General features: G+C 61.5%; 7 protein-coding genes across 7 annotated transcripts; 2 read left to right on the plus strand and 5 right to left on the minus strand.

Moving 5' to 3' along the window:
* Positions 1 to 118: 118 nt before the first annotated feature.
* On the plus strand, positions 119 to 3,856 carry VPS4A (vacuolar protein sorting 4 homolog A). The gene is given in 12 exon segments (XM_042797666.1): positions 119 to 269; positions 637 to 748; positions 866 to 1,013; positions 1,109 to 1,170; positions 1,394 to 1,513; positions 1,641 to 1,797; positions 2,094 to 2,242; positions 2,362 to 2,443; positions 2,537 to 2,717; positions 2,719 to 2,757; positions 2,854 to 2,994; positions 3,142 to 3,856. Coding segments are annotated over 12 exon segments (1,314 nt in total). The 5' UTR covers positions 119 to 248; the 3' UTR covers positions 3,244 to 3,856.
* PDF (peptide deformylase, mitochondrial) lies at positions 3,568 to 5,590 on the minus strand. The gene is made up of 2 exons (XM_042797670.1): positions 5,023 to 5,590; positions 3,568 to 4,437 (listed from the first exon to the last, which is right to left on the minus strand). The coding sequence occupies exons 1-2, from the start codon at positions 5,561 to 5,563 to the stop codon at positions 4,280 to 4,282; spliced, it is 699 nt and encodes a 232-aa protein (XP_042653604.1). The 5' UTR covers positions 5,564 to 5,590; the 3' UTR covers positions 3,568 to 4,279.
* A 113-nt stretch (positions 5,591 to 5,703) lies between these two features.
* LOC122153875 (E3 ubiquitin-protein ligase RNF12-B-like) lies at positions 5,704 to 6,819 on the minus strand (the record flags this gene model as incomplete). The annotated part of the gene is made up of 1 exon (XM_042797332.1): positions 5,704 to 6,819. A coding segment is annotated over one exon (1,116 nt), but the record flags the coding sequence as incomplete, so codon positions are not given.
* On the minus strand, positions 6,807 to 9,791 carry COG8 (component of oligomeric golgi complex 8). The gene is given in 8 exon segments (XM_042797646.1): positions 6,807 to 7,088; positions 7,090 to 7,115; positions 7,246 to 7,414; positions 7,528 to 7,918; positions 7,920 to 8,174; positions 8,176 to 8,342; positions 8,426 to 8,633; positions 9,467 to 9,791. Coding segments are annotated over 8 exon segments (1,752 nt in total). The 5' UTR covers positions 9,784 to 9,791; the 3' UTR covers positions 6,807 to 6,869.
* A 30-nt stretch (positions 9,792 to 9,821) lies between these two features.
* NIP7 (nucleolar pre-rRNA processing protein NIP7) lies at positions 9,822 to 11,002 on the plus strand. Its single transcript, XM_042797676.1, is given in 6 exon segments — positions 9,822 to 9,912; positions 10,005 to 10,091; positions 10,197 to 10,335; positions 10,430 to 10,451; positions 10,454 to 10,569; positions 10,680 to 11,002. Coding segments are annotated over 6 exon segments (540 nt in total). The 5' UTR covers positions 9,822 to 9,856; the 3' UTR covers positions 10,800 to 11,002.
* Positions 11,003 to 11,211: 209 nt separating this feature from the next.
* On the minus strand, positions 11,212 to 14,263 carry TMED6 (transmembrane p24 trafficking protein 6). Its single transcript, XM_042797681.1, is given in 5 exon segments — positions 11,212 to 11,744; positions 11,904 to 12,055; positions 12,263 to 12,389; positions 13,454 to 13,586; positions 13,588 to 14,263. Coding segments are annotated over 5 exon segments (699 nt in total). The 5' UTR covers positions 13,650 to 14,263; the 3' UTR covers positions 11,212 to 11,519.
* A 370-nt stretch (positions 14,264 to 14,633) lies between these two features.
* On the minus strand, positions 14,634 to 23,835 carry TERF2 (telomeric repeat binding factor 2). Its single transcript, XM_042797650.1, is given in 13 exon segments — positions 14,634 to 15,640; positions 16,651 to 16,700; positions 17,405 to 17,490; positions 19,833 to 20,219; positions 20,768 to 21,035; positions 21,038 to 21,097; positions 21,100 to 21,142; positions 21,557 to 21,703; positions 22,332 to 22,393; positions 22,396 to 22,417; positions 22,705 to 22,835; positions 23,338 to 23,433; positions 23,550 to 23,835. Coding segments are annotated over 13 exon segments (1,683 nt in total). The 5' UTR covers positions 23,722 to 23,835; the 3' UTR covers positions 14,634 to 15,481.
* Positions 23,836 to 26,554: the final 2,719 nt, after the last annotated feature.

Genomic DNA, 26,554 nt, shown 5'->3' on the forward strand with positions numbered 1-26,554 from the left:
ACACGCACACACAGACACACGCACACGCTGCGCGGGCGGCGCCGGGGGGCGTGTCGCGGGGAGGGAGGGGGCGTGTCCCGGCGAGGCCCCGCCCCGCGGGTGCCGGCGGGCGCCGGCAGGGGGCGCCGCCGCGCACAGCCGCAGTCGGGGCGGTCCCGCCGCCGCCGCCGCCGCCGCCGCCGCCGCCGCCGCCGCCGCCGCCGGGCCGGGCCGGGCCGCGCCAGGAGCGGCGACCCCCGGGCGATGAGATGACAACGACCACCCTGCAGGTACGGGGGGGGGGGGGGGGGGGGGGAGGGCCGCCGCCCCCGGGCCGCGCTCAGTCCGCGCCGCCGAACCCGCACCCGCCGCCGGGCCGGCCGGGGAAAAGGCCTCGCCCGGTGCCGACCGGGGAAAGGCCTCGCCCTACCTCGGGGCCAGGCCCCGTTCTGCTCCGTGCCCTGCCGCGGCGCTGGGGGGGGGGGTGGAGCGGGGGGAGCTCGTCCTACCGGGCGCTGGGGAAGGGGCTCCGCTGGGCGCTGCGGTGCGGGTAGGCCCGGCCCTCCCCCCTCGGGGGGGTGGGGAAGGGCCTCATCCTGCCCGGGCCGCGGTGCCGCTCCCCGGCTCACGGCTCTAACCCCCCCCCAACCCCCCCAGAAAGCCATCGACCTGGTCACCAAAGCCACCGAGGAGGACAAGGCCAAGAACTACGAGGAGGCGCTGCGGCTGTACCAGCACGCTGTGGAGTATTTCCTGCACGCCATCAAATGTGAGTTGGGGGCCGGTTGTGTGTGTCCCCCCCCCCCCGGGGTGGGGGGGCTGCGTGGGTCGCTGGCTGTGGCCACGGGTGATGTTTTTGCGCGGGGGGGTGTGGGTGTTTCTGCAGATGAGGCTCACAGTGGCAAGGCGAAGGAGAGCATCCGAGCCAAGTGCATGCAGTACCTGGACCGGGCGGAGAAGCTGAAGGAGTACCTGCGCAGCAAGGACAAGCAGGGCAAGAAGCCGGTCAAAGAGTCCCAAAATGACAACAAGGGGTGCGTGGGGGGGGTGCGAGGGGACCCCCACCCTGCCCACTGGTGGAGCTGGCAGGACCCTGCTCCCGCTCCTGACCCGTGTTCCCTTTCCCCAGGAGTGACAGTGACAGCGAGGGCGAGAACCCCGAGAAGAAGAAGCTGCAGGAGCAGCTGATGGGTGAGGGGCCGCGGCGGGCGGGGATGTGCTGGCTGCCGGCGGGAGGGATTCCCAAATGGTCGTCGCGAGGGGTGCGGGGAGGGGGACAGGCCGTGGGGCTGGGGTCTGGTAGCTCCCAAAACGGCTTCTGTGGGTGGGACGAGGGCTCTGGCTCTCGGCAGACGTCGGGGGAGCGCGATGCCCGCTTCTGCAGGGCCGCGTGAGCAGAGCCGCCTCCTCGCAGGTGCCATCATGATGGAGAAGCCCAACGTGCGGTGGAGTGACGTGGCCGGCCTGGAGGGAGCCAAGGAAGCCCTGAAGGAAGCCGTGATCCTGCCCATCAAGTTCCCGCACTTGTTCACCGGTGAGGGGGCACGAGCACGTCGCTGGGAGGGGACCCCAAGCCGCGGGGACGCGTGTGTCCCGGGGGTCCCCCGCGGAGCCGGGCTGCGCAGGGACAGGGGAGCCGTGACACTGGCCTCGTGTCGCAGGGAAGCGCACGCCCTGGCGAGGGATCCTGCTCTTCGGGCCCCCCGGCACCGGCAAGTCCTACTTGGCCAAGGCTGTGGCCACCGAGGCCAACAACTCCACCTTCTTCTCCGTGTCATCCTCGGACCTGATGTCGAAGTGGCTGGGAGAGAGCGAGAAGTAAGGCGGCAGCAGGGATATATGGCCACAGCCGGGCTGGCAGTGCCAGAGCTCTGAGCCACCAGCATCGGTGAACCCCGTTAACGCAAGGAACGGGTCCCAGGGGAGAGCACGGACCCTCCCGAGGCCCCAGAGCCCGAGGGTGCCCCTTCTCCCAGCACGGCGCTCGCCTCCTCCGTGCCGGGATGGGCCAGGGCGGGAGGAGCCGGTGGTGCGTGGGGCTGCTCGCCTCGGGGTGCCGCTGGTGCTGTGGAGGGTCCCTGAGCGGGGACCCCGCTCCCCTGCTTTGTTCCCAGGCTGGTGAAGAACCTCTTTGAGCTGGCGAGGCAGCACAAGCCCTCCATCATCTTCATCGACGAGGTGGACTCGCTGTGCGGCTCCCGCAACGAGAACGAGAGCGAGGCGGCCCGGCGCATCAAGACGGAGTTCCTGGTGCAGATGCAGGGTGCGTGGGGACAAGGGGGGGCCCCGGGTAGATGTGTGTGTGTGTGTGGGGGGGGGGGGGACACGCTGCCATTCCCCGGGGTTTGCTCTGAGCCGTCTGCTGGGCGTGTCCCTGAGCAGGTGTGGGGAACAGCAGCGACGGGATCCTGGTGCTGGGCGCCACCAACATCCCCTGGGTGCTGGACTCGGCCATCCGGAGACGGTGAGCGCAACACGATTCCCTCGCGGCCCCGGCGGGCTCTGGCAGCGCGGGGCTCACCCCCCCCCCACCCCCCTGCCCACGCTACCCTCTCAGGTTCGAGAAGCGCATCTACATCCCGCTGCCCGAGGAGGCGGCGCGGGCCCAGATGTTCAAGCTGCATCTGGGTAACACCCCGCACTGCCTGACCGAGGCCAACATCCAGGAGCTGGCCCGCAAGACCGACGGCTACTCGGGGGCCGACATCAGCATCATCGTGCGGGACGCCCTGATGCAGCCCTGTGCGCAAGGTGCAGTCGGCCACCCACTTCAAAAAGGTGAGTTTTGGGGAGGGCAGGGTGGGGGCGGGGCTGCACCCACATCTGGGGGGTGTCTGTCCCCAGGGTGCGAGGGGGGTGAGGGCTCTGCCGTAGGTCCGCGGTCCCTCCCGTACCACCCCCGGCGCTTTCGTGGACGATCTCCTGACCCCGTGCTCGCCCGGTGACCCGGGGGCCACCGAGATGACCTGGATGGAGGTGCCCAGCGACAAGCTGATGGAGCCCATCGTCTGCATGGTGAGCGCGGGCCGCGGCGCGGGACCCAGCACCCATCCTGCTGCGAGGAGACCGGCCCTGGCTGGGGAAGGGCCCGGGGTCCTCCGCACGCAGCCCCCCCCTGATCTCAGCTGCTTCCCCCCCTCCCCGGCCTCGCCTGTGTTACAGTCGGACATGCTGCGCTCGCTAGCCACCACCCGCCCCACCGTGAACGCCGAGGATCTGCTCAAGGTGAAGAAATTCACGGAGGACTTTGGACAGGAAGGTTAAGGCGAGGGGTGGGGCGGGGGGGGGGGGGGGCGCTGCAGAGGTGGGGAGGGTGGACTGTGGGGCTGGGGCAGCCGTGGTGGCAGGGCCCCCCCCCCCCCCCCACCGCGCCGGCCGTGCCAAACAGGTTCATCTTCCGGTCACGACTTGCCCCATCCGACTGCAGCACTTGGCGGGGGGCGCGGGGAGCACGGCCTGGGGGGGCGGTGGCTGAAACTCTGGGGGAGGCATCCAAGCGTGGCCGGGTGCGCCCCCCCCCCCAGCTGTGCCCCCCCATCCCCCCCCACTCTTCTTCCTGCTCTTTTTTATTTTTTAAATTAATGCTGCTTTGGGTTCTGTCTTGTTTATATGAAAATAAAAACAATTCAAAAGCTTGAGCTGGTGCCCAGCCCCTCCCTGAAGCTCTGGCCACACTGAGGGGGGGTCCCAGCCTGGCCCACCACCCCCCCCAGTAATGCGCTGCCCCAGCCCCAAGGCCCTCGGCTCTGCCTGTGCCGCCCCTCGCAGGCAGGAGCCCCAGGAGCTGCTGCCTGGCCCCAGTTGGGGTGTGGGGCTCACTGTGCTGCAGATGGGGGGGCGGTTGTGCCTGCAGCAGGAAAGTGTGGGGGGCCCCCCCCCCCAAAACGTTTATTGCTCGGAGCAGCCTCCCCCACTCCAGGGATGAGCTCCGAGGGCTCCTGCCAGGAGCTGCCCCCCCTCCAAGCCCACCGTGTCCCCCTGCGCAGTCTCCAGGCCAGGCTGAGCCCCACTATCCTCCAGCCCCACACTGTGCCCAGCCCCACGGCCCGAACCCCAAACAAGCCGCAGAGTGGGAGATCCCCCCCTCAGCCCCCCCTCCAGCAGCAGGTCAGGAGCTGGGCCGAGTCCTCACAGCGTGTATTGGCCGCAGCGAAGCCGAGTGGGAGCCCCCGGGGTAAGGACAGGCACCCAGTGCTGCACTGGGGGGGCCCCAGCTCACACTGGGGGGCCCCAGCTCACACTGGGGGCTCCGCCACGGAGAGGGAGGGCTGTGTGGAACCTCGTCACGGGGGGGCAGGTGTCAGTCCAGGAGCTCCATCCAGCCGACGTTGGTGAAGGTGCGGGGGTCCATGCGGTCGATGTAGAGGATCCCGTCCAGGTGGTCCATCTCGTGCTGGATGATGCGGGCGGCCCAGCCCGTCGCCTCCCAGCTCACCGGCTCCCCCCGCTCGTCCACGCCTGCTGCCCGGGAGAGCGGCGGTCAGGGTCTGGGGGGGGACGGGAATTGGGGGGGGGGGGGGGGGGGGGGAGGAGAGCGTGGTGTCCCCCAGTTTGGGCTGGGCAGAGCAGGGTCCCAGGGAGGGGGCAGGCAGGGCTGGGGAGGTCCCGGGGGAGCGGGGAGGAACCCCCCGGGGCGGTGGGCAGGATCTCCCCGGTGGGAGAGGGCAGGATCCCCCGGGAGAAGTGGGCAGGATTTCCCGGGGGAGCGGACAGGAACCCCCGGGGGCACCGGGCAGGATCTCCCCGGTGGGAGCGGGCAGGATCCCCCGGGAGAAGTGGGCAGGATTTCCCGGGGGGAGCGGACAGGAACCCCCGGTGGCACCGGGCAGGATCCCCACGGGAGAATGGGCAGGACCCCCCGGTGGGAGCAGGCAGGATCTCCCCGGTGGGAGAGGTCAGGATCCCCCGGGAGAAGTGGGCAGGATTTCCCGGGGGGAGCGGGCAGGAACCCCCGGGGGCACCGGGCAGGATCCCCACGGGAGAATGGGCAGGACCCCCCGGTGGGAGCGGGCAGGACCGCCCCCCTTACCCCGGGGCCCGTACCGGAGACATGAACGGCCCAGTGGCGCTGGACGTAGGCGGAGAAGCCCCGGAGGCTGGCGCAGCCCTCCGGGCCCGTGACGAGGCGGGAGTCGAGGACGCGGAGCCGGGGGTTGACGAGCAGGCGGAGCGGGAAGGGCTCGATGCGGTGGGCGAGGCGGAGCGCCGGCGGGTACCGGCGGCAGCGGGCGGGGGGCAGCTCGGCGGCGAAGACCCGCAGCGGGACGCCCAGCTGCGGAGCGCTCAGCCCCAGGCACGGGCCCCGCCGCAGACCGGCCGCCAGCGCCGCCGCCAGCTCCCGCAGCTCCGGGCCGCCCAACCGCTCCGGGCCCACGGCGGCGGCGGCGCCGCGCAGCACCGGGGCTCCCACCTGGCAGGGGGCGGCGAAGGGCGGCGCGGGGGGGCCCAGCACCCGCCGCCGCAGCGCCCGCCAGTAGGAGCGTTCCCGCCGGGCCCAGCCCGCCGCGTCCCCGCACCCGCGGCCCGGCGGGAACGGCCGCCCCGCGGCGGGGAAGCGCCGCGCGGCCCCCAGCGCCGCCGCCATGAGCGCCCCGCCCGCCGCACGGCGCCCCCTGGCGGCGCGGAGGAGGCGCGGCACCGGGGCGGGGCCGGTAAGGGGGCGGGAAAACGGGCGGGACTGGGAACAGCGGAGAGAGCGGGAATAGAGGAGAGAGTGGGAATAGAGGAGAGAGTGGGAATAGCGGAGAAAGTGGGAACAGCGGAGAGAGCGGGAATAGAGGAGAGAGTGGGAATAGAGGAGAGAGTGGGAACACAGGAGGGACTGGGAATAGAGGCGGGACTGGGAATAGCGGAGAGAGTGGGAACAGAGGAGAAAGTGGGAATAGAGGAGAGAGTGGGAATAGAGGAAAGACTGGGAACACAGGAGGGACTGGGAATAGAGGAGAGAGTGGGAATAGAGGAGAAACTGGGAATAGAGGAGGGACTGGGAACAGCGGAGAGAGTGGGAATAGAGGAGAGAGTGGGAATAGAGGAAAGACTGGGAACACAGGAGGGACTGGGAATAGAGGAGAGAGTGGGAATAGAGGAGAAACTGGGAATAGAGGAGGGACTGGGAACAGCGGAGAGAGTGGGAATAGAGGAGAGAGTGGGAATAGAGGAAAGACTGGGAACACAGGAGGGACTGGGAATAGAGGAGAGAGTGGGAATAGAGGAGAAACTGGGAATAGAGGAGGGACTGGGAACAGCGGAGAGAGTGGGAATAGAGGAGAAACTGGGAATAGAGGAGAGAGTGGGAATAGAGGCGGGACTGGAATAGCGGAGAGAGTGGGAACAGAGGAAAAAGTGGGAATAGAGGAGAGAGTGGGAATACAGGAGGGACTGGGAATAGAGGAGGGACTGGGAATAGAGGAGAAACTGGGAATAGCGGAGAGAGTGGGAATAGAGGAGGGACTGGGAATAGAGGAGGGACTGGGAATAGAGGAGAGAGTGGGAATAGAGGAGAGAGTGGGAATACAGGAGGGACTGGGAACACAGGAGGGACTGGGAATAGAGGAAAGACTGGGAATAGAGGAGAGACTGGGAATAGAGGAGGGACTGGGAATAGAGGAGGGACTGGGAATAGTGGAGGGACTGGGAATACAGGAGGGACTGGGAATACAGGCAGGGAACGGGGCCTACTTCACTCCCAACAATCACGGGGTGACACAGCCCGGCCACAGCTTTGCTACTCTGTGGCTGCTGGGATGTCAGACAGCGGAGCTGCCCCAGGGGGGTTCTCCTGCTCCAGTGCAGGCAGTGGGAATACAGGCAGGGACTGGGAATACAGGCAGGGTCCAGGGGCTACTTCATTCCCAAGAACCGGGGGGTGACACAGCCCGGCCGCAGCCCCACTACCCCGTGGCTGCCGGGATGTCGGGCAGCGGAGTCCCCCCAGGGGGGTTTTCCTGCCCCGGTGCAGGCAGGGGCTCCCCGGGCACAGGCACGGCCATTTCTTCCCCCTCCAGGCGTAGGGTGCTCTCCTGGGCTGGCTCTTCCTCGCCCGGCGTCGGCAGGAGGAAAGCCAGCGGCTCCCTGAGGGCGACCACATCGATGCGGCCCAGGCGGCCGTTAGCGCGGCAGTTGGGTGGGGGGGACGCCTGCCAGGGAGGGAGAGGGGGCTCGGGTGGGGGCCTGCGGGCAACCAGGCACCCCCACAGCGGGAGAGGGACCAGGGCAGCTCCCTCCCGCTCCCCACCGAGGCATAAACCCCCCGCCCCGGGGTCTCACCCAGCGCCTGCGCGATCTGTGCCGGGGGAAAGAGGACCTGGAGGCAGCGGTTCAGGTAGGGCAGCAGATCTTCCAGGAAAGCGGCGCAGAACTGGGCAAAGAGCTCCTGCTCCCGCCCGCTGAAAGCCGCCTCCTCCGCGCGGTGGAAGGCCAGGATGGTTTTGGTCACCTGGAGCGAAAAGCGGAGTGGTTAATTCCTCAGAAAAATCATTGAATGGGCTCAATGAATCTTAAAAAGCCGTCGATTCCGTGACTCTACCCCAGGAATACTCGGCGCCTCACCTCGCCCAGCGCGTCCTCCAGGCTGGCGGTGACGTCCTGGGCCAGCGCGACGGGGCAGCAGAGCCGCAGGTCGTTGAAGGCGACGAGGAGGCCGTTGAGGAAGCAGGCAAGGGGCGGGAAGTCCAGCAGCACCATGGGCGGCTGTAGCGTTCCCGGCTGGGCGTCGGGTACCGGCACCCCCCCGCTGCCCCCCAGCACGGCCGGGGCGGAGATGAGCGTGTAGGAGTTCATCTCCTCCCGAAACTTCTCCACCGCTTCCTCCACCGCCTGCTGGAAGGCGGCGGCGGCCACGTGCTGGAAGAGAGGGGCCAGCTGCCCGCGGAAATCGGCCCCCACCCTGCTGAAGGAGAGGCCGAAGTACATGCACTGCCCCAGCAGCGAGTCCAAGCGGGCCCACCCCGCGCCGCAGATCACGTTCCAGCGTCCGCAGGAACTCGGAGACTTTCTGCAGCACCCAGCCGTGGAAGATGGCCCCCTCGTCGAGGGCCTGCCCCTCGGGCGGCAGGAGCGGCTCCTCGTCGGAGAAGATGGCGCGGTACTGGGTGACGATGTCGAAGAGGTGGACGCGGCAGGCCTCGATGGTCTTGGTGATGTGGAAGTACGGGTCGTCGTCGGGGATGGCGGCCTGGATGGAGCGCAGCCAGGCGCCGCGCCTGCAGGAACTTGATGCGCAGCTCGGCCTCCGTGAAGACGTCCATGCGCCGCAGGTAGCCGATGACCCGCAGGCAGGCCGGCAGCTGGATGTTGGTGCGGAGCTGCTGGATGAGCTGGTTCAGCATCAGCTGGGCGGACTGGCGCACCTCGGCCACGATGCCCTGGCGCCGGGAGAGAGGCCTGAGCCGCGGGGGCTGGGGGCCGGGCACGGGGCTGGGGGCCGGGCGCGGGGCCGGGGGGTTACCTGGATCACGGGGATGTTGCTGTGCTTCCTCTCCAGCCGGCGCACGTAGGCGGCCAGCTCCAGCGCCTCCTCGTAGTAGCCATTGCGGACGCAGGTGTCCATCAGCTGCGGGATCTCCAGGATCTCCAGGATCTCCGTGTGCCGGTTCAGCGTCAGGCTGTTCATGCGCCGGCTGCAGGCGATCTCCTCGGCGTCGCGCATGAAGTTCCTGCGGGGTGGGAACGGGAGCGGGATGACGGGAGTGGGATGGAGTCGGGACAGGGTTGGGATGGGAGTGGATGGGGTCAGGATGGAATGGGGACAGAATCAGGACAGGATTAGTACGGGGTCCGGACAGAATCGGGATGGAATCAGGATGGAATTGGGACAGGGTTGGGATGGGGTCAGGATGGAATCGGGACAGGAGTAGGAGGGAATTGGGACAGGGTAGGGACAGAATTGGGATGGAATCGGGATGGGGTCGGGACAGAATCAGGACGGGAGTGGGATGGAATCGGGACAGAGTCAGCGCAGGGTTGGGACAGGGTTAGGATGGAAAGAGGACGGGGTCGGGATGGAATCAGGTCAGGGTTGGGACGAGGTCGGGATGGAATCAGGATGGCGTCAGGATGGAATTGGGACAGGGTCAGCACAGGGTCGAGATGGAATCGGGACAGGAGTGGCATGAAATTGGGATGGGTTCAGGATGGAATCGGAAAAGGGCCGGGATGGAATCGGGATAGAGTTGGGAACAGGGTCGGGACGGGGTTGCGATGGAATCAGGATGGAGTCGGGATGGAATTGGGACAGGGTTGGGACAGGAGCAGGACGGGGTGGGGACAGAATCGGTCGGGCTCGGGATGGAATTGCGACTGGGTCAGGACGGGATCGGGATGGAGTCGGGACAGGGTCAGCACAGGGTCGGGATGGAATCGGGACGGAGCCGGGACAGGGCTCCCCCCCCCCCCGCAGCGGGTGACCCCCGGGACCCTCCCCCCCCGCCGCCCCAACCAGTCCCACTCCCCGCTGCGCCCGGGCCCCGGCCCCGCCGCCCCCCCGCACCGGCAGGCATCCCGGAGCGCGGGCAGGCGGCCCAGCAAGCTGCCGAGGCGGCTCTCGATGCCGCCGAACCCGCGGCCGGCGCGGCCGGTGCACTCGGCGGAGCGGATGAAAGCCCGGTAATGCTCGAAGGCCAAGCGCCGCGTCTCCGCCCCGACCCGCGCCCGTTCCGCCGCCAACCGCGCCGGCTCCCGGCCCAGCTCCGCCAGCCCCAGCGCCGCCAGTTCGGCCACGTAAGCGGCGAGCTCGGGGCCGCCGAGCGCCGGGGCCGCCGGGCCGCGCAGCCAGGCCAACAGCCGCGCCTCCTCCGCCGCCGCCATCGCCGCCGCGCCGCCGCGCCGCTTCCGCTTCCGGTTCAGCTTCCGGTTCCGGGGCGCGGAGCGGCGCGGAGCGATGCGGCCGCTGACGGAGGCGGAGACGCGGGCGGTGTTCGAGAAGCTGGGGCGATAGTGAGCGTTCCCGGGGGAATTGGGGGGGGGGGTTACCGGGGAGGGGGCGCCGGGAGCGCGCGGGGCCGGGCTCACGGCGCCTGTCCCCGCAGCATCGGCGAGAACATCCAGCTGCTGGTGGACCGGCCCGATGGCGCGTACTGCTTCCGCCTGCACCGGGACCGCGTGTATTACCTGAGGTGAGCGGGGCGGGGGGTGGCCCCGGGGGTGGCACCGGAACCGGCACCGACACCACACCGGTTAACCACCACCACCCCCCCCCCCAACCGCCACTTCCCCCGCAGCGAGAAGCTGCTGAAGGTGGCAGCGAGCGTCCCCCGGGACGGCCTGGTGGCACCGGGCACCTGCTTCGGGAAGTTCACCAAGACGCAGAAATTCCGGCTCAGCGTCACCGCCCTGGATTTCCTCGCGCCCTACGCCAAGGTTGGGGACACGGAACCGCCCCCCCCCCCTCCCAGCCCCAACCCGGCCCCCCCCCCCCCCCCCCAGCCCTCACGGCTCTGGGTGTCTCTTCCAGCACAAGGTGTGGGTGAAGCCCGGCTCGAGCAATCCTTCCTCTACGGCAACCACGTCCTGAAGTCGGGCTTGGGACGCATCACCGAGAACACACCCCAGTACCAGGGGGTGGTGGTGTTCTCCATGGCCGACGTCCCGCTGGTGAGCAGCCGGGGCTGAGTTTCCCAGGGAAAAACTGGAAAAGTGCTTTTTCCATGGCTGGGGTGTGGGGAAAACTCTCTCTCTTCCCTTCATCCCCCCCCCCCCCTCAGGGCTTTGGCGTGGCTGCCAAATCCACCCAGGAGTGCCGCAAGTTGGACCCCCTGGCCATCGTGGTGTTCCACCAGGCCGACGTCGGGGAGTACGTGCGGAACGAGGACGCGCTGACCTAAGGGAACGCTCAGCGCGCCGCCGACGCAAGCGTGCCTGGGTGGGACGGAGCTTATCCCGCACCCTTGGTGCAGGGAGCCACCCCGAGTGGGGCGGAGGGGCTGGGAGCTGCCACCACCCCCGGGGGGCCGCTGTCACCGGGAAGAGGAGCTGCCCCCTGGCCAGACCTGGCCCTGCTGTCACATAAAGCCTGTTCCTTTTCCCAGAGCGTCTGGTGTCTGGTGCGGAGCCCCAGCGCAGTGTGACGCATGGGGTGCGACGCTGGAGGGGAGAGGTGCAGCGTTGGGTTCACCAGATGAGGCTGGGGGGGCAAAATGTGCAGCCCAGGGCTGAGCTTCAGGGAGGGAGGGACTTGCAGGGCAGGACTTGCTGTGCCCAGGCTGGTAGAGGGGGGGATGGCAGGCAGCAGGCTGCGATCGTTCCCCAGAGCCTGTGCCGGGGGTTCCTTTATTCGGTGTTTGGTAGAAACGGCACGTTGGGACACTGTAACGAGGGGAAGGGATGTAACAAACCGACCCAGCACACAAAGCTCAGGCGGCTGCGTTGCGCTTTTCTTCTGTGAGGGTGATTTCAGGCGAGGCAGGGCTAGAGCCGCAGGCAGGAGCAGGAGGGGACTCTCCTCCCTCCTCCTCGAAGCGGGATGTGGCCTTCCCTCCCGCTCTGCGAAGGGGCAGAGTGGCAGCTCGGGTAGGGAGCAGTCCTGCCCGCAGTCCTGGGCGCTGTTAGCACTTCTGCCTGCCAGAGGTTTGCACGTTGAAGAGGCGCTTCAAGAAGTAGAGCTGCAGCACCCCGGAGAGGACAATGATGCAGCTCTGAGCCATCGACCACCAGTTGACGTAGTTGTAGTTGGACTCCAGGAGGAAGGAGTCGGCCCCTTTCCGCATCCGGGCAAAGTTGTAGAACCGCCACATGTGGAAGATGTGGAGCTGCAGCCTCAGGATGCTGACCTGTGGGAGAGGCAGAGCCGTGCTCAGAGCTGCCCAGTGCGCTTGGCATTCCATCGAGCTGCAGCTCAGCCAACGGCAAACGCCCTGGGGGGTTCCCTTGGGAGGACGTGCCCGTCCCCCGCTGCGCCAGAACGCCCTGTGGTTCCCCCTAACACTCACCTCGATTGCCTCCAGGGTGTCGTTCAGCTCTTTCCTCTCTTCCAGCTGCTTGTTTTCCACGTTGAAGCCTTCGTAGTAGACACCGAAGTTGAGATACACCTGCATGAAGCCGAAGTGGTTTTGCTGGTTGTCCAGGCACAGCTGGTAAAAACCTGCAGAGAGAAACAGGGATTAGCGTTCCCCGAGTAGAAGAGCTGCTGCCAGGCAGGGCAGACCCCTCCCCAGCACTCGCCCCTCACCCTCCACATCAGGGAGGTGTGCTCAGCGCGATGGGTGCTCTGGGAGGTGCTGGGCAGGCTCGGAGCTTGCTGCTGCCGGTGCTGGCAGCGGGGCCGGGCAGGGACCGGGGCAGCAGGGACCTGTCTCCTTGGTGAGGAAGTTGATCTGTCCTCGCACGTGCTGGGAAGCGCCAAGCTGGAAGCCGTTGGGGTCGCTCGCCGTGGCCAGGATGTTCCTGTTGTTGGCGATGCCCGTCGCCCGCTGGACCTGGAGGCGGGAAACACCCGAGGGGCGTTCGTGGGCCTGGCCCCACACCCAGGAGACGGGAACCTGCAGGAGCCCTCGTGTGCAGGGTAGGGACCCTGCGGGGATCTGCCTCTACTGAGGGTTGGTTTGGGATCCCGGGGAGCTGCGCCCTTCATTACGGTGAGGGCAGGAACATCAGCGAGCTGCCAGTACACGTGAAAATAAAAAAACCCGCAAACCTCCACAACCCACAGCTCTGGGTTATGACCCCTGTGGGTTCCAATGCCCGCTCCCGGTGCTGCGGGTGCTTGAACAGACCCCACGTTGCCCACCCCGCGTCCCTGCTGCCTGGCTCGGTGCTGCCAGCCGCCTGAGTGGTGGCAGAGGGAGCTGTGCCCAGCCCCAGGGCCGTGCCGTGTTCCCGCGGGGCTGCTCTGCCGAATGCAGCGCCGGGGGAAGCTGCCAGTGCTGGCACAGCCGTGCCCCAGCTCTCCTTCAACCAGCCCAGTGTAAACAGGAGATAAAAGGGCTGCAGTCTCCCCTGTGGGAAGGGGACAGAGCGGGGTCAAGCAGGTAGGACTGTGCCTGAGATCTTCCAGCTGCAGCTCAGAAAGCTGAGGGCTGTGCAACAGCCTCCAGCCAGCCTGGAGCTCCCCGCGGTGCCAGGACACCCCGCAGCTCTCTGCGAGCCTGCTTGGCTCTATTTATTAAAAAAAATAAATGGGATGATTGATGATGGAATTTGCCAAAAAAAAAAACCAGTCCCTGAGGTGAAGCAGCCGAGTGACTGCGACCAGTCCCTGTCTCCACTGAGGACCTTCCCCACAGAAGGCAAACCGCCTCTGCCCAGGGAGCAGCAGGTCTGGAGCTCAGCCGGCAGTCTTCAGCCCCTGGGGTCTCCTGGACATAAGCCTGGTCGCAGGACTGAGGCGGCGGAGGCTTGCCCACCCCAGGCCCTGCCCCACGCTCAGAGGAGGCAGCCGGCACGGGCCGCAGAGCCGCACCGATCCAGCGCAGCCGTCCCCGAGCCCGCGGGCGGCTGCATCCCGCCGGCAGCTTCCCGGGCCGCGTCCCGCAGCACTCGCCTCGTAGCTGAAGAAGAAGTTGCCGCTCTGGTGTGCAAACTGCCAGAAGCACTCCACGGCGCCGGCGGGGATGACGACGGCGAAGTCGTAGCGGTCTGCCCCGCGGAAGAGGGGCTCGTGGCCAGACCCACTCAGGGCTCGGTCTTGGGGCAGCCGGCGGGCCCAGCAGCACCAGGAGCACCAGCAGCACCAGCATCCTGCTTCCCAGTCCCCTGCACTGCCTCTGGCTGGGGGACCCGGCGTGGCAGGGGTAATCATTAACTGCTCAGCAGCAGCACGGGGCAGCGCCGGTGTCGGGAGGAGCAGCACAGGCTCCGCTCCTCAAGGTGATCTCCCCCAGCTGAACCCCTCTGCAGAGGCCAAGGCTGCTGCCAAGAAGCGCCACGGTCCCCAGGCAGCCCCTGCCCCTCGCCTGACCAACTCGGCCAGTCTGGGTCTCATGAATGAGCAAATTAATCAAGAAAAGTGTTTTCCTTCAAGAAACAGAGAGAGTCCTGAGCATGACTGACTGAACAGGGCCGCATCCTGCTCCCCCCCACAGTGGTGGCACGCTTTGGGCTGCACACCCTCCCTGCGCAGCCGAGGGCAAGAGCCTGGCGCAGAGAAGGGAAGAACAGGCTCAGCCCCACACCTGCTTCCAGCTGGGCAACACCAGCAGGCACTGCCTCACACTGGCAATTACTGGTCCAGCTTGCGGCTCCCAGTTAACCTCCCTACCCTGGTCTCTGCAAGCACAGGGTGCTCCTGCCTGCCCCGAGCCCAGGGACAGGGTTTTCCCGGCAGGAGAGGAGGGAAAGGCCCAGCCAGGTGCCGAGGGACTCTCAGTCCAGCAGCTGCTGCTGAAGGACGGAGGGAAAAGCAGGTGTTTCCACCTAGATTTCTCCCCAGCTCCACAGGAACGTGGCCAAGAGAGGCCGCTTCTAAAAAACACCCCCAAGACCTCCCTGCCCTTTGACTTCAACAGAAAACGAGTCCAGAAGCGTCTGCTTCACGCCTGCACCGATGTGGCAGCGCCTCACCCCTCTGGGGCAGCGCTGTCCCATCCCCAGCAGCCACTGACACGGCACCCCCAGCCCCAGCCGGCTCCTGAGGGGAGCCCCGTGGTCCTGGGGCGAGCAGGCAGCACCCCAAACTGCCCCACTGCCACCCACCAGGTGCGAGTTCACACTTACTACAACTCTTGAAATCCAACAAGAAAGGAACTTTATTTTACAGAAGACCACAGCTTTGGCACCTGACAGCAGGAAAGACGCCGCACCCTCAGAGCTCAGATGCTTGCAGGGATCGCACACAGAGGAGGATGTTGCCAGGAAGGAGGAGTGCCAGTAAGACATGACCAAAACCAGTAAGCACTACAGATTTAACATGGGAACAACCAATACTGAAGTACCGAAACAAAAAGTAATGTTTTTAAAGCCTCAAAGCTGGGAGGGAGAAATTCCCACTCACAGAGTAGCCATTTACAGAAAGAAACATGAAAAAAAACATCTAAGCAGATCATCTTGCCTAAATCTCCTCTCCCCAGAAGCTCTGGGATCATGTGCTGCCTCTCCCTCCAGGAGACTGAGTGCACACACATGAAACAAGCGATTCACAATTTAGACAGTTAAAACACATAAAAATAGTTACTAGTGGGATTATCCTACCATTTGACAGCATCTCTGGGCAGAGGATACTCGTTTCAGCAGCCCATCGGGTTGGCATTCCTTCTACAGCTGCCAGGTGGAAAAGGAAGTCCCAATCCAGGCCGTTTCCGAGCGCGTGCAATCAGGCTGCGCAGCTTCTGCCAACTGCAGGAGGCCTAAGCCTCGCAGCTACAGCTCGAGCCACGAGGCTCCTCGGCTCCTGTCAGACGTGGGTTCCGCCTGCTGCAGCAGCCTCAGGTACCACGAGCCAGCGGGGCTCACCACGCCGGCCCCAACACCCATCAGGGATGAGCGCAGCAGGCTCCCCGTTACTACTGCTCGGTCCATCTTTCAAAAGAAAAATAAGAAGGTTTTTGCACTGAAGGTCCTGTGGCGCCCATCTTTAGAGGATTCCCAGCTTTTTCATGGTCCGCCAGCGATCCTTGATCATCACAGCCGTACGGTTCTGGAAGGGGTATTTCTGGCAAATGGTTTTCCATCTCCCTTCTCCAAACTTCTTCACGCCCTCTTTGATCCACTCGCTCTCCTGGATTGTCCATTTCTACAAGAGAGCAGCAAGCAGTGTTCTGTGAGTACAGGCTGCCGCCTCAGGGAGGAGCTGCCTCTGGCAGAGCTGCACCCTAACTCCTTCCTAGCACGCGAGCTTCCCTGCATCACCCGTGCTGCTAGCACAGAGAGGCCGAGCTGGCCTGCCAGGAGCACACCCAGCACTCAATAATCACTTCGCTGCAGAGGTGCTCTCGCAACTGTTACAAAGAAGAGAAGTGCTGAGCTCCAGCACAAGCTCAGGAGCAGCTCTGCTACCCAAAGCACAACGCTGATCACATAAAAGCCATTGCCTTTTGATGCAACAGCAAGCCTCAGAGAGGCAAAGTACTCGCTGCCTACACCCTGTTCTCACAGCATACAAGTAGCGTTAAAAAAAAAAAAAAAAAGATCTGCAAGTTCAGGTCTGCAGGTCCCTGAATTTTTGTACTGGAGGCAAAATGCAAAGTAACTAAAGAAAACAGCTACCATGAACAAAGCGCTGATGTGGCATAGCAGCACAAGAGCCGGCAACAAGGGTGAGAGTTCCCAGTAGCACCAAACCCGGGACCCAGGTGTCGGCGGCCGTACGTGCATCCCTCACCCACGCGAGATGCTGAACCTCTCCGTCGCGTGGGGAATGCAGCAAACCTGGCTCTGAGCCACGTGCACCAAGGAGAAGGGACTTCACCCCCACCCCCCCCGGGCCTGGCGCGTGGGAGGCACGCAGCTTCAGCCAGCTACCAAACCGGGCTGTTTTAACAGAGGAACTCCAGCAGCTCTGCGAGTGCAGAGACCTGCTCAGCTCGGCTCAAGCCCGGATACGGCAAGCACGGCCTCAGGAATGATCCCGTTCCAACCCAGCCTCGGGTGCTTCATTTAAAGCACAGCAGCAGCTCGCCCCGCTGCAGTGAGCTGCGGGCTGCTGAGGAAGCGGTCTGAGCCGCGGTCCTCACCAGCACACTTCTAATTGTCCAGCAGTTTGCTTTCTGTACCGACATGTCCTGATTTCAGGCTCCACATTACCTGTTTCTTGGAACCAAAGACCATCGTGGTGTTGTTTGTCTCAAATGATGCTGAAAAACAAGGCCAGAGGATTACATTTCACCGTAACTCAGGAGGTACAGACCTCCTCGAGAGACCTGCCTTGAACTGTTGAACTGTGCAGTCGGCCTACAGTGAGAGCACCCTGTGACAGACAATAAAACCAAATGCCTTCATCCCTCCCTTTTCTGCAGCTATAGCGTGCACAGCCTTTCCGTTTCAAGCCCCAACTGCTTTACATGAGAGGATTCCAATAAGACCTGTTTTGTTTTAAACAAGCCAATACATCAAGAATAGGGGCATCCAGCCAGGATGTGGCTACGCTGTATGTTGAGGCTGGAATTAGGCATCTATTGTCCACTCCTTTTTATCAGCCAAGCTGTGAATTGAGCTGCAAAGGGGACTGGACTGGAAAACTGATCTGGCTGAAAACATAAACTTAACTTTTATTTCATGCCACTAAAGTGGGAACGGGGCAAGAGCTGCATTTCCAATATTTACATCCTGTGAGCTAAGCACAGTAGTCTGAAACTCGAACAGGAGTTTCTGGTGTGCATTTCAGGTCAAAGGTACAAAGAACAAATAATTCCAAGGTAGACAGCTATGTATTTTCTTGGGCTTTTAGGGTTTCTGGTTTCAAAATTCAGTCACATAGAAGGTAGCAAGACACCCGTGAATGAGCCCCAGAGCCAGAATTACCATCAATTAACATCTGCAACGGGGGCTCTGCTCTTACCTGCATCTGAGAAGAGCTCATCCTCCTCGCTCCACCTGTCTTTCTCCTCTTCACCGTATGAGCTGTTCCACCTTCTTTGGAAGGACCTAAAAACAGGGAAGCGTTTACTTTGGCTACTGGCTAGGGAGAATGCTTTAGTGGGAGGAGGTTCAGGGACACCTGGAACAGAGCAGGCAAGCCCGCAGCGAGCACACTGCGCAGAGAAATGTGCCCAGAACACAACAGATAAACACGCCAGCACCTCCTCCGCTCCCCTCCAAGCGGGGACAAATCCTTAGGAGCTCTTATCTAGAGATGGCATGCAACACGTACACAAATATAAGTGGAGTACTTTGTAGCCAGCATTTACAAAACCAAGTGACTGGGTATTAACTACACAATTAAGCACTTCCAGCAAACAGACACGCACAGCTGAACTTTCCAGGCCTTCGGGTATGGCACAGACTCGCCAACAGCCCAGGGGAGAAGCCTTTAGTCTTCCCAAGAAGCATTTAACTCTTACTGCTTCACTACTAACACTACTGAGGTCAACTAAGCACCAGAGGCCTCTCCATAAAATCAAGTGCCTCCATACCATCACCTGCTTCCAATCCTCAAGCACAAACGGGTGAGATAAAATTGTCTGTTAAAAATAAACTTAAAAAGGTCCATCCCTGGCTGTCACATCCAATATAATTGAAGCTTTTTATGATTACAGGAAAGTAATTGTTCTCTATTCTTATTTGAAGTTGCCTCTTTCTTGCACATAAAGATTTGAGAGCCAGATACTGGCAGAGATGCACACGATTAGATTTCCAGAAAGATGTGGAATCTGTGGTGCTGACAACGAGTCCTGACGTGTAACAGCTTCAAGACAAGACACCTGCACAAGCAGCACAGGCGATATATCACTTCCTGGACACCAACCTGCACAGTGGCAGGGCTGAAACTCAAGAACTGCTCAAGGCAGTGTCAGCAGCCCCTCCCCAATCCAACACCAACCCTTGCTTTAGGCACCAGGCATGGGATGGGAAGGCATCACACATGAGTCACTGCATACAGCCCCTTCCCCGGGCTGTCAGGCACAGCACTATGCTCTGGAAGAGCTCACAAAACATCATCCTACTCCCACAATGATTCCCAGCACCCTCAAAAAGAAGTCCAGACATGTCATAGGGACAGCAACATCAGCTGCAATGTATTACCAGAAAACAAAAAACAACAAAAAAAAACAAAAAACAAAAAAAAAAAAACAAAAAAAAAAACAAACTCCAAAAGAGTTCAAGTGTCACCACTCAAGGGTTTGAGAGTAGGAAATGTATTAATTCAAATTCCCAGATGACTCTAGGGAGTGGACAATAGCAGGGGTAGAGACCCCTTCTCAGCATCATAAACTAATTGAGTTTAACCCTGAAGAAGACACAGCAGCAAGGTGTCAGAGATGTCACCACTGTCTGCATTGATGCTTGCTGCACACCTCTACTTGCAGTAGCTTCCCGTGCTACCGCACGTGCTTCAGGGAGGTGATCCATCCACAGCAGCCAAGCTACAGAGCACTGAGACCTTCCCTGCCCGCCCTTCGAAACCAAACCTTTGTGTTCTTGACATTCTTAAGCCAGAAACTAAGGGAAACTGTGTTCTAGTTATCCTTCAAACACATCAAGTTCTCCTCAATCCTCCCAGTTTCACTCCTGGGGATCCAAAACATCACTACTGCTGGCATCTATGCAATCCACTAAAAGAAGAGCAACTCAGACATTTAAGCATGAAGCTTTGTTACACCCTTGTTACGGCCTGCAGGAGATACTCATGAGACTCAGCTTAAGAGTCTCATATCAGTGTTAATTTTGGCCGTCTGACAGTAACCCTACCTTGACATTTTCTGTAGGAAATCCTTATAAAAAGGAAAAAATCCTAACATACCTCTACCCTTATTGCAGTCATTTCAGCTGCAGGGTAAGTGATAACTCATACTGAAGAAACAGTCAGAGAGCTACAACTAGGAGTTTCTTAATCAACACAGGTTTCAAGACAAAAGATCTTCAGCGAAGTCAGTGTTTTATTTCTCAAGAGGTGGAAATAGTTCAATCTGTTCCACAAGATGCACCTACAAACCCTTTCCAGCTCCAGCTTCACTAACCAAAGTGCAGAGGAACAGGCATTACCTCTGACCCACATGCTGCAATCACCTACCAACACCACCTGCAGTACCTCTGACTCCCTGCCACCAGAACCTGGATCATTTTCTCCCCTCCATTAACCAAACGGCAAAGCGTAAGGACAACAGTGTTTACTTTGCCCGGTTGCACGTATGCTAGCAGACAAGAATGGTCAATATACTCATCTTGAATTAAAGATAAAGGTTTTTGTTGTTCATGCTACCGATGTCAGCTGCAAGTCAAAAGATTGGGTGCAGATTAGAATATACCACAAGAGATGGGCTTCATACTTGGCACTCTCAGTAGATACAGGCTGGACATGCAATTTCTGAACAGGTCTGGAAGCAGAAGATACAACTGGCTCCTGGGAAGAGTCTGGGCTCTCACTCGACTCGCTGTACTGGCTGTCTTGCTCCATGACCAGTTTGCTTATGGTCAACAAGCGTTTGCCCTTATGGGGTATTTCAGGAGGGTCTGAGATCTCAGAATCTTGATTCGCCGCCTCTTTCCGTCTCTTGGTTCTGTGGGATACAGAAGGAGACAGTTGCTTGGGGAAAGAAAAGTCTGTTTCGTCCAGTTTGGTGAAGAGTGCATCAGAATCCTGGGAGTCCGACAGGATCTTGAAAGCTTCTCTCAGAACAGAAATCCCATACGTGGTTACAGTTCCAGAGGGCTGCCTACAAAATAAACAGAACTGAGCAGGTTGTAAAGGCATCACCAAGGTGGCTCCACTTCACTGAAATCAGGCTTTTCCCCTACAGTGTGACCCTCAACAGCTGACCCTGGGTGCAAAATGTCTACTGAAGAGGGCGTTCCCAACCCTTCGGTCCACCTTCCTTCTAAACGATGCGGCACACCGGGGAAGCAGGTTGAGAATGCCCACGCTCCACACGCCCCTGGGTGCCCTGCTGTTCTCAACTACGGCCTGAACCGTATGGTTCACCAAACGCTGCTCCACGAGAGCAAACCTGGCAGCCGCCGCCCTCCCTCCCTAGTTTACAAAAAGGACTACATATCTTTGGATAAAAGAACCAAACCGCCTTAACGTTTTTACTGTGATCCAGACAGAAGTCTTACACCGACAGCCTTTGGGGCTTGCTCAGGCAGACCTGCTTGGGCTGGCGTTCGGGGAAGCTAAGAGCTACCTGGACTGAGCAAACCACCCCTCGGAAGAGACCTGCTGCCACACTTTACCCACCACGCAGGGCCAGATTCCTCTGCCCACCTTTCCGAGTCCCTGAAGGACACTCCTGGAAGTTCTGGAGTTGCTGCTGCTGGTTCTTTAGATATTTCCATAGGCTCTGAAGCATCTTCCAAGATACTGGCTGATTCCATTACATGCTCAGGAGTTGCTGCTCGGTCAGTAGCTCCTTCCATAGACTCGGGAGCTGCTGCTGAGTCATCTGCCCTTTCTACAGGGTTGGGAGCTCCCTCCAGGTCTTTCGCTGTTTCTGCAGGCTCTGGAGCTCCTGCTGGGCCTTCAGCCCCGCCAAGGGCTCCAGAGCTGCTGCCTGGTCCTTTGGCCTCTTTGCAGACTCAGGAGTCGCCGATGAGGTTTTGGTTCTTTAGCACATTCTAGATTCAAAGACTTTTTCATTATCTTGGAGAGAGAAAAAGCACGTAACCATTATAAAAATGACTCCTTGTACTACCATGCAATTTTATCCCCTCCCCAAAGGCACTTTAAGACGTTACTTGTAGTTTGACCAGCACCATGTACAGAGCTCACGTCTATCAATTAAAACTTGTTACATGGATTGAAAGACATGTTTAACTATATAAACCTTTCAGGAACAGACTTTAAAGTATTTGGATTCAACCCACTGCTAATTAGGTGCCTAAACTCTAACTCATTACTGGCTCAGAAGGCACACAGAAGCCAAATTACTGTATTTCGTTGTGGCAAAGTGTTAGTTCTCCCCAAATCTGCACCTCGTGCCACTTTCCTGCTGCCCCTTGCTGGGGCAGAGGCAAGCGCAGGACGGGAAGCCAGGTGAGCAGGGTGGACACGTACTGTTAGCAGCAGCGGCTCCGAATCATCCACATAGGTCTTCAGGACCTGAAACACGCTCTGCTGGAAGTTCTTGTAAGAGAAGTTTTTGATGATTGGATGAGTGAAATTCTTCTCCCGGATGATAGTCAGCAACTCGTTCCTCTTTTTCTAGAGAAGGGGTAAGAATGCTCTGAGTAGGTACAAGTGTATATGTGGCAAGCGCAGGTGCTAGGGTCTGGGTGAGGGTTGGGCCTTTCCTAACTGGCATTCTCCAGGCACAACTAGTTTACACTGACATAAGGTTGGGAAAAGGCCAGAGGAACAGGCAAGCTGTTTAGCAGTTCTGACTTTTCACTTCTAGTGCCCAAGATATTACACTGCCTACAGAAACAGGAACAGGGACTCTTTTCTGCTTTCAAAACCAGCCCTTCTTACAATCCCACGCTCTACACGTGAGACAAAGGATGAGTGTTGATGCCTGGAAGACCCATGAAGATACGTGAGTAACAGAGAAAGCTCCAAAATGACAATCCACATGCTTTAGAAACACGCAACGCTGCATGTCCATCATTCAAGGAGGACTATTTCCATGTCATCACCCTTACCCTTTTTTCTTGTTAAGGTTTCCCCACAAGGCATGCTTCTCAGGGAAATCTTTTACGCCTGCAATACAGGTCACAAGTGCCCCCTCCCCCAAGACATATAAGACCACCCCAAACATCCCCGCTCCCCAACACACCCCGTCAGACACAACGCACAGTCCTCAAGCAGCCATCTTCCATTCCAGCAGACTCACCTGGTTTCTGGGCTCCTTCCCAATATGCCTCTTGACAATTTTGGAAGCTTTATCAAACTCTCTGTTTTGATGCAGACAACAACAGCCTACGGAAGAAAACAAATATCAATTTCTCTGGTGACATTGAATTGACCATACACTCTAGATCAGCTTTGGAAAAGCATGTATCGTAATCAAGCACACAGGTAACAGCTTAGTATTGACTTCCACAGAGAAAACAACTTCTACTGATGAAAAAGTACATACACTGAAGAGACACATTTGTGGCAAAGTCAGTACTAATGACAATATTCCACACACAAGGCAATTCCCAGTCACTTACACAAGATCTAACACAAAAGAGGAGCAGAGTATTTATTGAAAAAGGTCTTACAGCTTCCTTCACCATTTTCTGAACAGTTTCCATCGTCTTCTCCGCCACGGAGAATTCTCTCTGAATGAGCTCCAGGACACCGAGTGCCGATTCAAGAGGGGTGAGCTCCAGCTCTTGATCGAAGGTGCAATCTGCAAGAATTCACGGCATTGCCTCACAGACAGCTGGCTACTCACTTGCTCAGCCTGACTGCGAATTCTAGAGCGATTGCGGATGAAGAGGGAATGGCAGGCTGACTGCCAACTGTCTAAACTTGGGGCAAGACCCACCCCCAGACACGGAAAGCTACAGAAGCACCACTTGACTAGAAGTAACTGATCGGGGGGGCATTCCAGAAGTCAGGAGGTTGGTATGTTCAGATAGCAGGACAGCCCTGGAGCTTGGGTTCAAGCATGTTGCTTGTGTATGAGGCAGCATGACGCAGGCATAAACAGCCACGCTCTGGGGCCCTCACCCTCAGGGGAAAGCTCCGACAGCTCCAGAGCTCCGGCACAGACCTCTGCTCCGCGCAGCACAGCTCCTGGGAGCTGCAGGGGCACAGCCACGGAACCGGGCACGCTCCGGCCGGGGCAGCGGGCTGCGAGCCTGCACTGGGGTTTGCCCAGAGCCTTGCTGGGGGCGTTGGGGACCCACCGAGGTTCTCGCCTTCCTCGATCCGCGACAGGAGTTGCATGAAGCGCAGCATCTTGGACACCAGCAGATCCTTCTTCAGAGGCCGCATCAGCAGCGCTGGGGGACAAGAGGGAGGTTACAGCGGCCCAGCCTGCGCCCCCCCTCGCCCCCGGCCCCCCGCTCTCCCCGCCCCGACCGGCCCCGCCACGGGCGCCCCACGTGACGTGGCATACCCTGCATGACGTCGCGGAGCTGACGGAAGTCGCCGTTCCGTCCGGAGCGGTATGCCGCCATGGCCTGGTGGAAGTACAACTGCAGGACCTGGGCGTTCACCGTCTCCTCGGAGAGGCCGCCCCGCGCCGCCATCTTCCCCCGCCGAGCCTCCCGCGCCCGCTTCCCCACCATCCCGCCAGGAAGTGACGTTAAGCCCCGGCGGAAGTGACGATAGAGGTCGGCCACCTCCTCGCCCCCCTGGCGCGGTAGGCCGTATTGCGCAGCGAGCGCCTACAGCTCCCGGCGTGCACCGCGGCGGCGCAGGGCCGGGATGGCGCCCTCTGTCGGGTGGGCGGAGTGCTGCAGGGCGGGGCGCGGCGGGCGGGGAACAGGGGGCAGGGACAGAGGGCAGGGACACTGCAGGCAGGGAACACAGGCAGGGAGAGCGGGCAGGGACACTGCAGGCAGGGACACTGCAGGCAGGGAACACAGGCAGGGAGAGCGGGCAGGGACACTGCAGGCAGGGACACTGCAGGCAGGGACACTGCAGGCAGGGAAGACAGGCAGGGACAGCGGGCAGGGACACTGCAGGCAGGGACATTGCAGGCAGGGAACACAGGCAGGGACAGCGGGCAGGGACACTGCAGGCAGGGACATTGCAGGCAGGGAACACAGGCAGGGACACTGCAGGCAGGGACATTGCAGGCAGGGAACACAGGCAGGGACATTGCAGGCAGGGACATTGAAGGCAGGGAACACAGGCAGGGACAGAGGGGAGGGACACTGCAGGCAGGGACACTGCAGGCAGGGAAACAGGCAGGGAGAGCGGGCAGGGACACTGCAGGCAGGGACACTACAGGCAGGGAACACAGGCAGGGACAGAGGGGAGGGACACTGCAGGCAGGGACACTGCAGGCAGGGACACTGCAGGCAGGGAAGACAGGCAGGGACAGCAGGGCAGGGACACTGCAGGCAGGGACATTGCAGGCAGGGAACACAGGCAGGGACAGCGGGCAGGGACACTGCAGGCAGGGACATTGCAGGCAGGGAACACAGGCAGGGACACTGCAGGCAGGGACATTGCAGGCAGGGAACACAGGCAGGGACATGCAGGCAGGGACATTGAAGGCAGGGAACACAGGCAGGGACAGAGGGGGGGACACTGCAGGCAGGGACATTGCAGGCAGGGAACACAGGCAGGGAGAGCGGCAGGGACACTGCAGGCAGGGAACACAGGCAGGGAACACAGGCAGGGACAGCGGGCAGGGACACTGCAGGCAGGGACACTGCAGGCAGGGACACTGCAGGCAGGGAAGACAGGCAGGGACAGAGGGCAGGGACACTGCAGGCAGGGACATTGCAGGCAGGGACACGCGGCAGGGACACTGCAGGCAGGGACACTACAGGCAGGGACACGGGCAGGGAAGGCAGGGACACTGCAGGCAGGGACACTGCAGGCAGGGACACTGCAGGCAGGGAAGACAGGCAGGGACAGAGGCAGGGACACTGCAGGCAGGGACATTGCAGGCAGGGACAGCGGGCAGGGACACTGCAGGCAGGGACATTGCAGGCAGGGAACACAGGCAGGGACATTGCAGGCAGGGACATTGCAGGCAGGGAACACAGGCAGGGACAGAGGGCAGGGACACTGCAGGCAGGGAAGACAGGCAGGGACAGAGGGCAGGGACACTGCAGGCAGGGACATTGCAGGCAGGGACATGCAGGCAGGGACATTGCAGGCAGGGACATGCAGGCAGGAACACAGGCAGGAGAGCGGGCAGGGACACTGCAGGCAGGGAACACAGGCAGGGACAGCGGGCAGGGACACTGCAGGCAGGGAACACAGGCAGGGACAGCGGGCAGGGACACTGCAGGCAGGGAACACAGGCAGGGACACTGCAGGCAGGGACACTACAGGCAGGGAACACAGGCAGGGACAGCGGGCAGGGACACTGCAGGCAGGGACACTGCAGGCAGGGACACTGCAGGCAGGGAAGACAGGCAGGGACAGAGGGCAGGGACACTGCAGGCAGGGACATTGCAGGCAGGGACAGCGGGCAGGGACACTGCAGGCAGGGCATTGCAGGCAGGGAACACAGGCAGGGACATTGCAGGCAGGGACATGCAGGCAGGGAACACAGGCAGGACAGAGGGCAGGGACACTGCAGGCAGGGAACACAGGCAGGGAGAGCGGGCAGGGACACTGCAGGCAGGGACACTGCAGGCAGGGACATTGCAGGCACATTGCAGGCAGGGACATTGCAGGCAGGGAACACAGGCAGGGAGAGCGGGCAGGGACACTGCAGGCAGGGAACACAGGCAGGGACAGCGGGCAGGGACACTGCAGGCAGGGACATTGCAGGCAGGGACATTGCAGGCAGGGAACACAGGCAGGGACACTGCAGGCAGGACACTGCAGGCAGGGAACACAGGCAGGGACAGCGGGCAGGGACACTGCAGGCAGGGAACACAGGCAGGGACAGCGGGCAGGGACACTGCAGGCAGGGACACTGCAGGCAGGGAACACAGGCAGGGAGAGCAGGCAGGGAACACAGGCAGGAACAGCGGGCAGGGACACTGCAGGCAGGGACCTTGCAAGTAGGGGCGAAGTAGGCAGGGAGAGAGGGCAGGGGCACTGCAGGCAGGGGCACAGGCAGGGACAAAGCAGGCAGGGGAAGAGGGCAGGGACAGTGGGCAGGGACCAGGGGAAGCAGGCAGGGACAGCAGGTAGGGGCACTGCAGGCAGGGACATTGCAAGAAGCGTCAAAGCAGGCAGGGGACACAGGCAGGAGCAGCGGGCAGGGACAGAGGCACTGCCAGCCTCCTCCCTGGGTGTGGGAACCCACCCGCCGCCCATCTCTGCCCACGGGCAGCGTGGCGGGCTCCTGCCGGCACCCACGCTGCCTGGCCCCCGTGGGGAGTGGCCCCCAGCCCCCCACGGGTGTGGGGAGCCGTGGGGCAGGGCCCACCCCAGCCTGCCTGCAGCTTTGCACCCACTGCGCCCAGCACCCGGGTCCTGGCATGC

Source organism: Tyto alba, unplaced genomic scaffold, assembly GCF_018691265.1.
Source record: "Tyto alba isolate M040663 unplaced genomic scaffold, T.alba_DEE_v4.0 Super-Scaffold_26, whole genome shotgun sequence".
NCBI lineage: Eukaryota > Metazoa > Chordata > Aves > Strigiformes > Tytonidae > Tyto > Tyto alba.

What these genes read in the sequence shown, in the direction of transcription:
- PDF (XM_042797670.1), bottom strand. Translation starts at nt 5,563, where the DNA reads ATGGCGGCGGCGCTGGGGGCCGCGCGGCGCTTCCCCGCCGCGGGGCGG. An exon ending in CTGGGCCGTTCATGTCTCCG is followed by an intron (nt 4,438 to 5,022) that starts GTACGGGCCCCG and finishes CCCGGGCAGCAG; the next exon opens with GCGTGGACGAGCGGGGGGAG.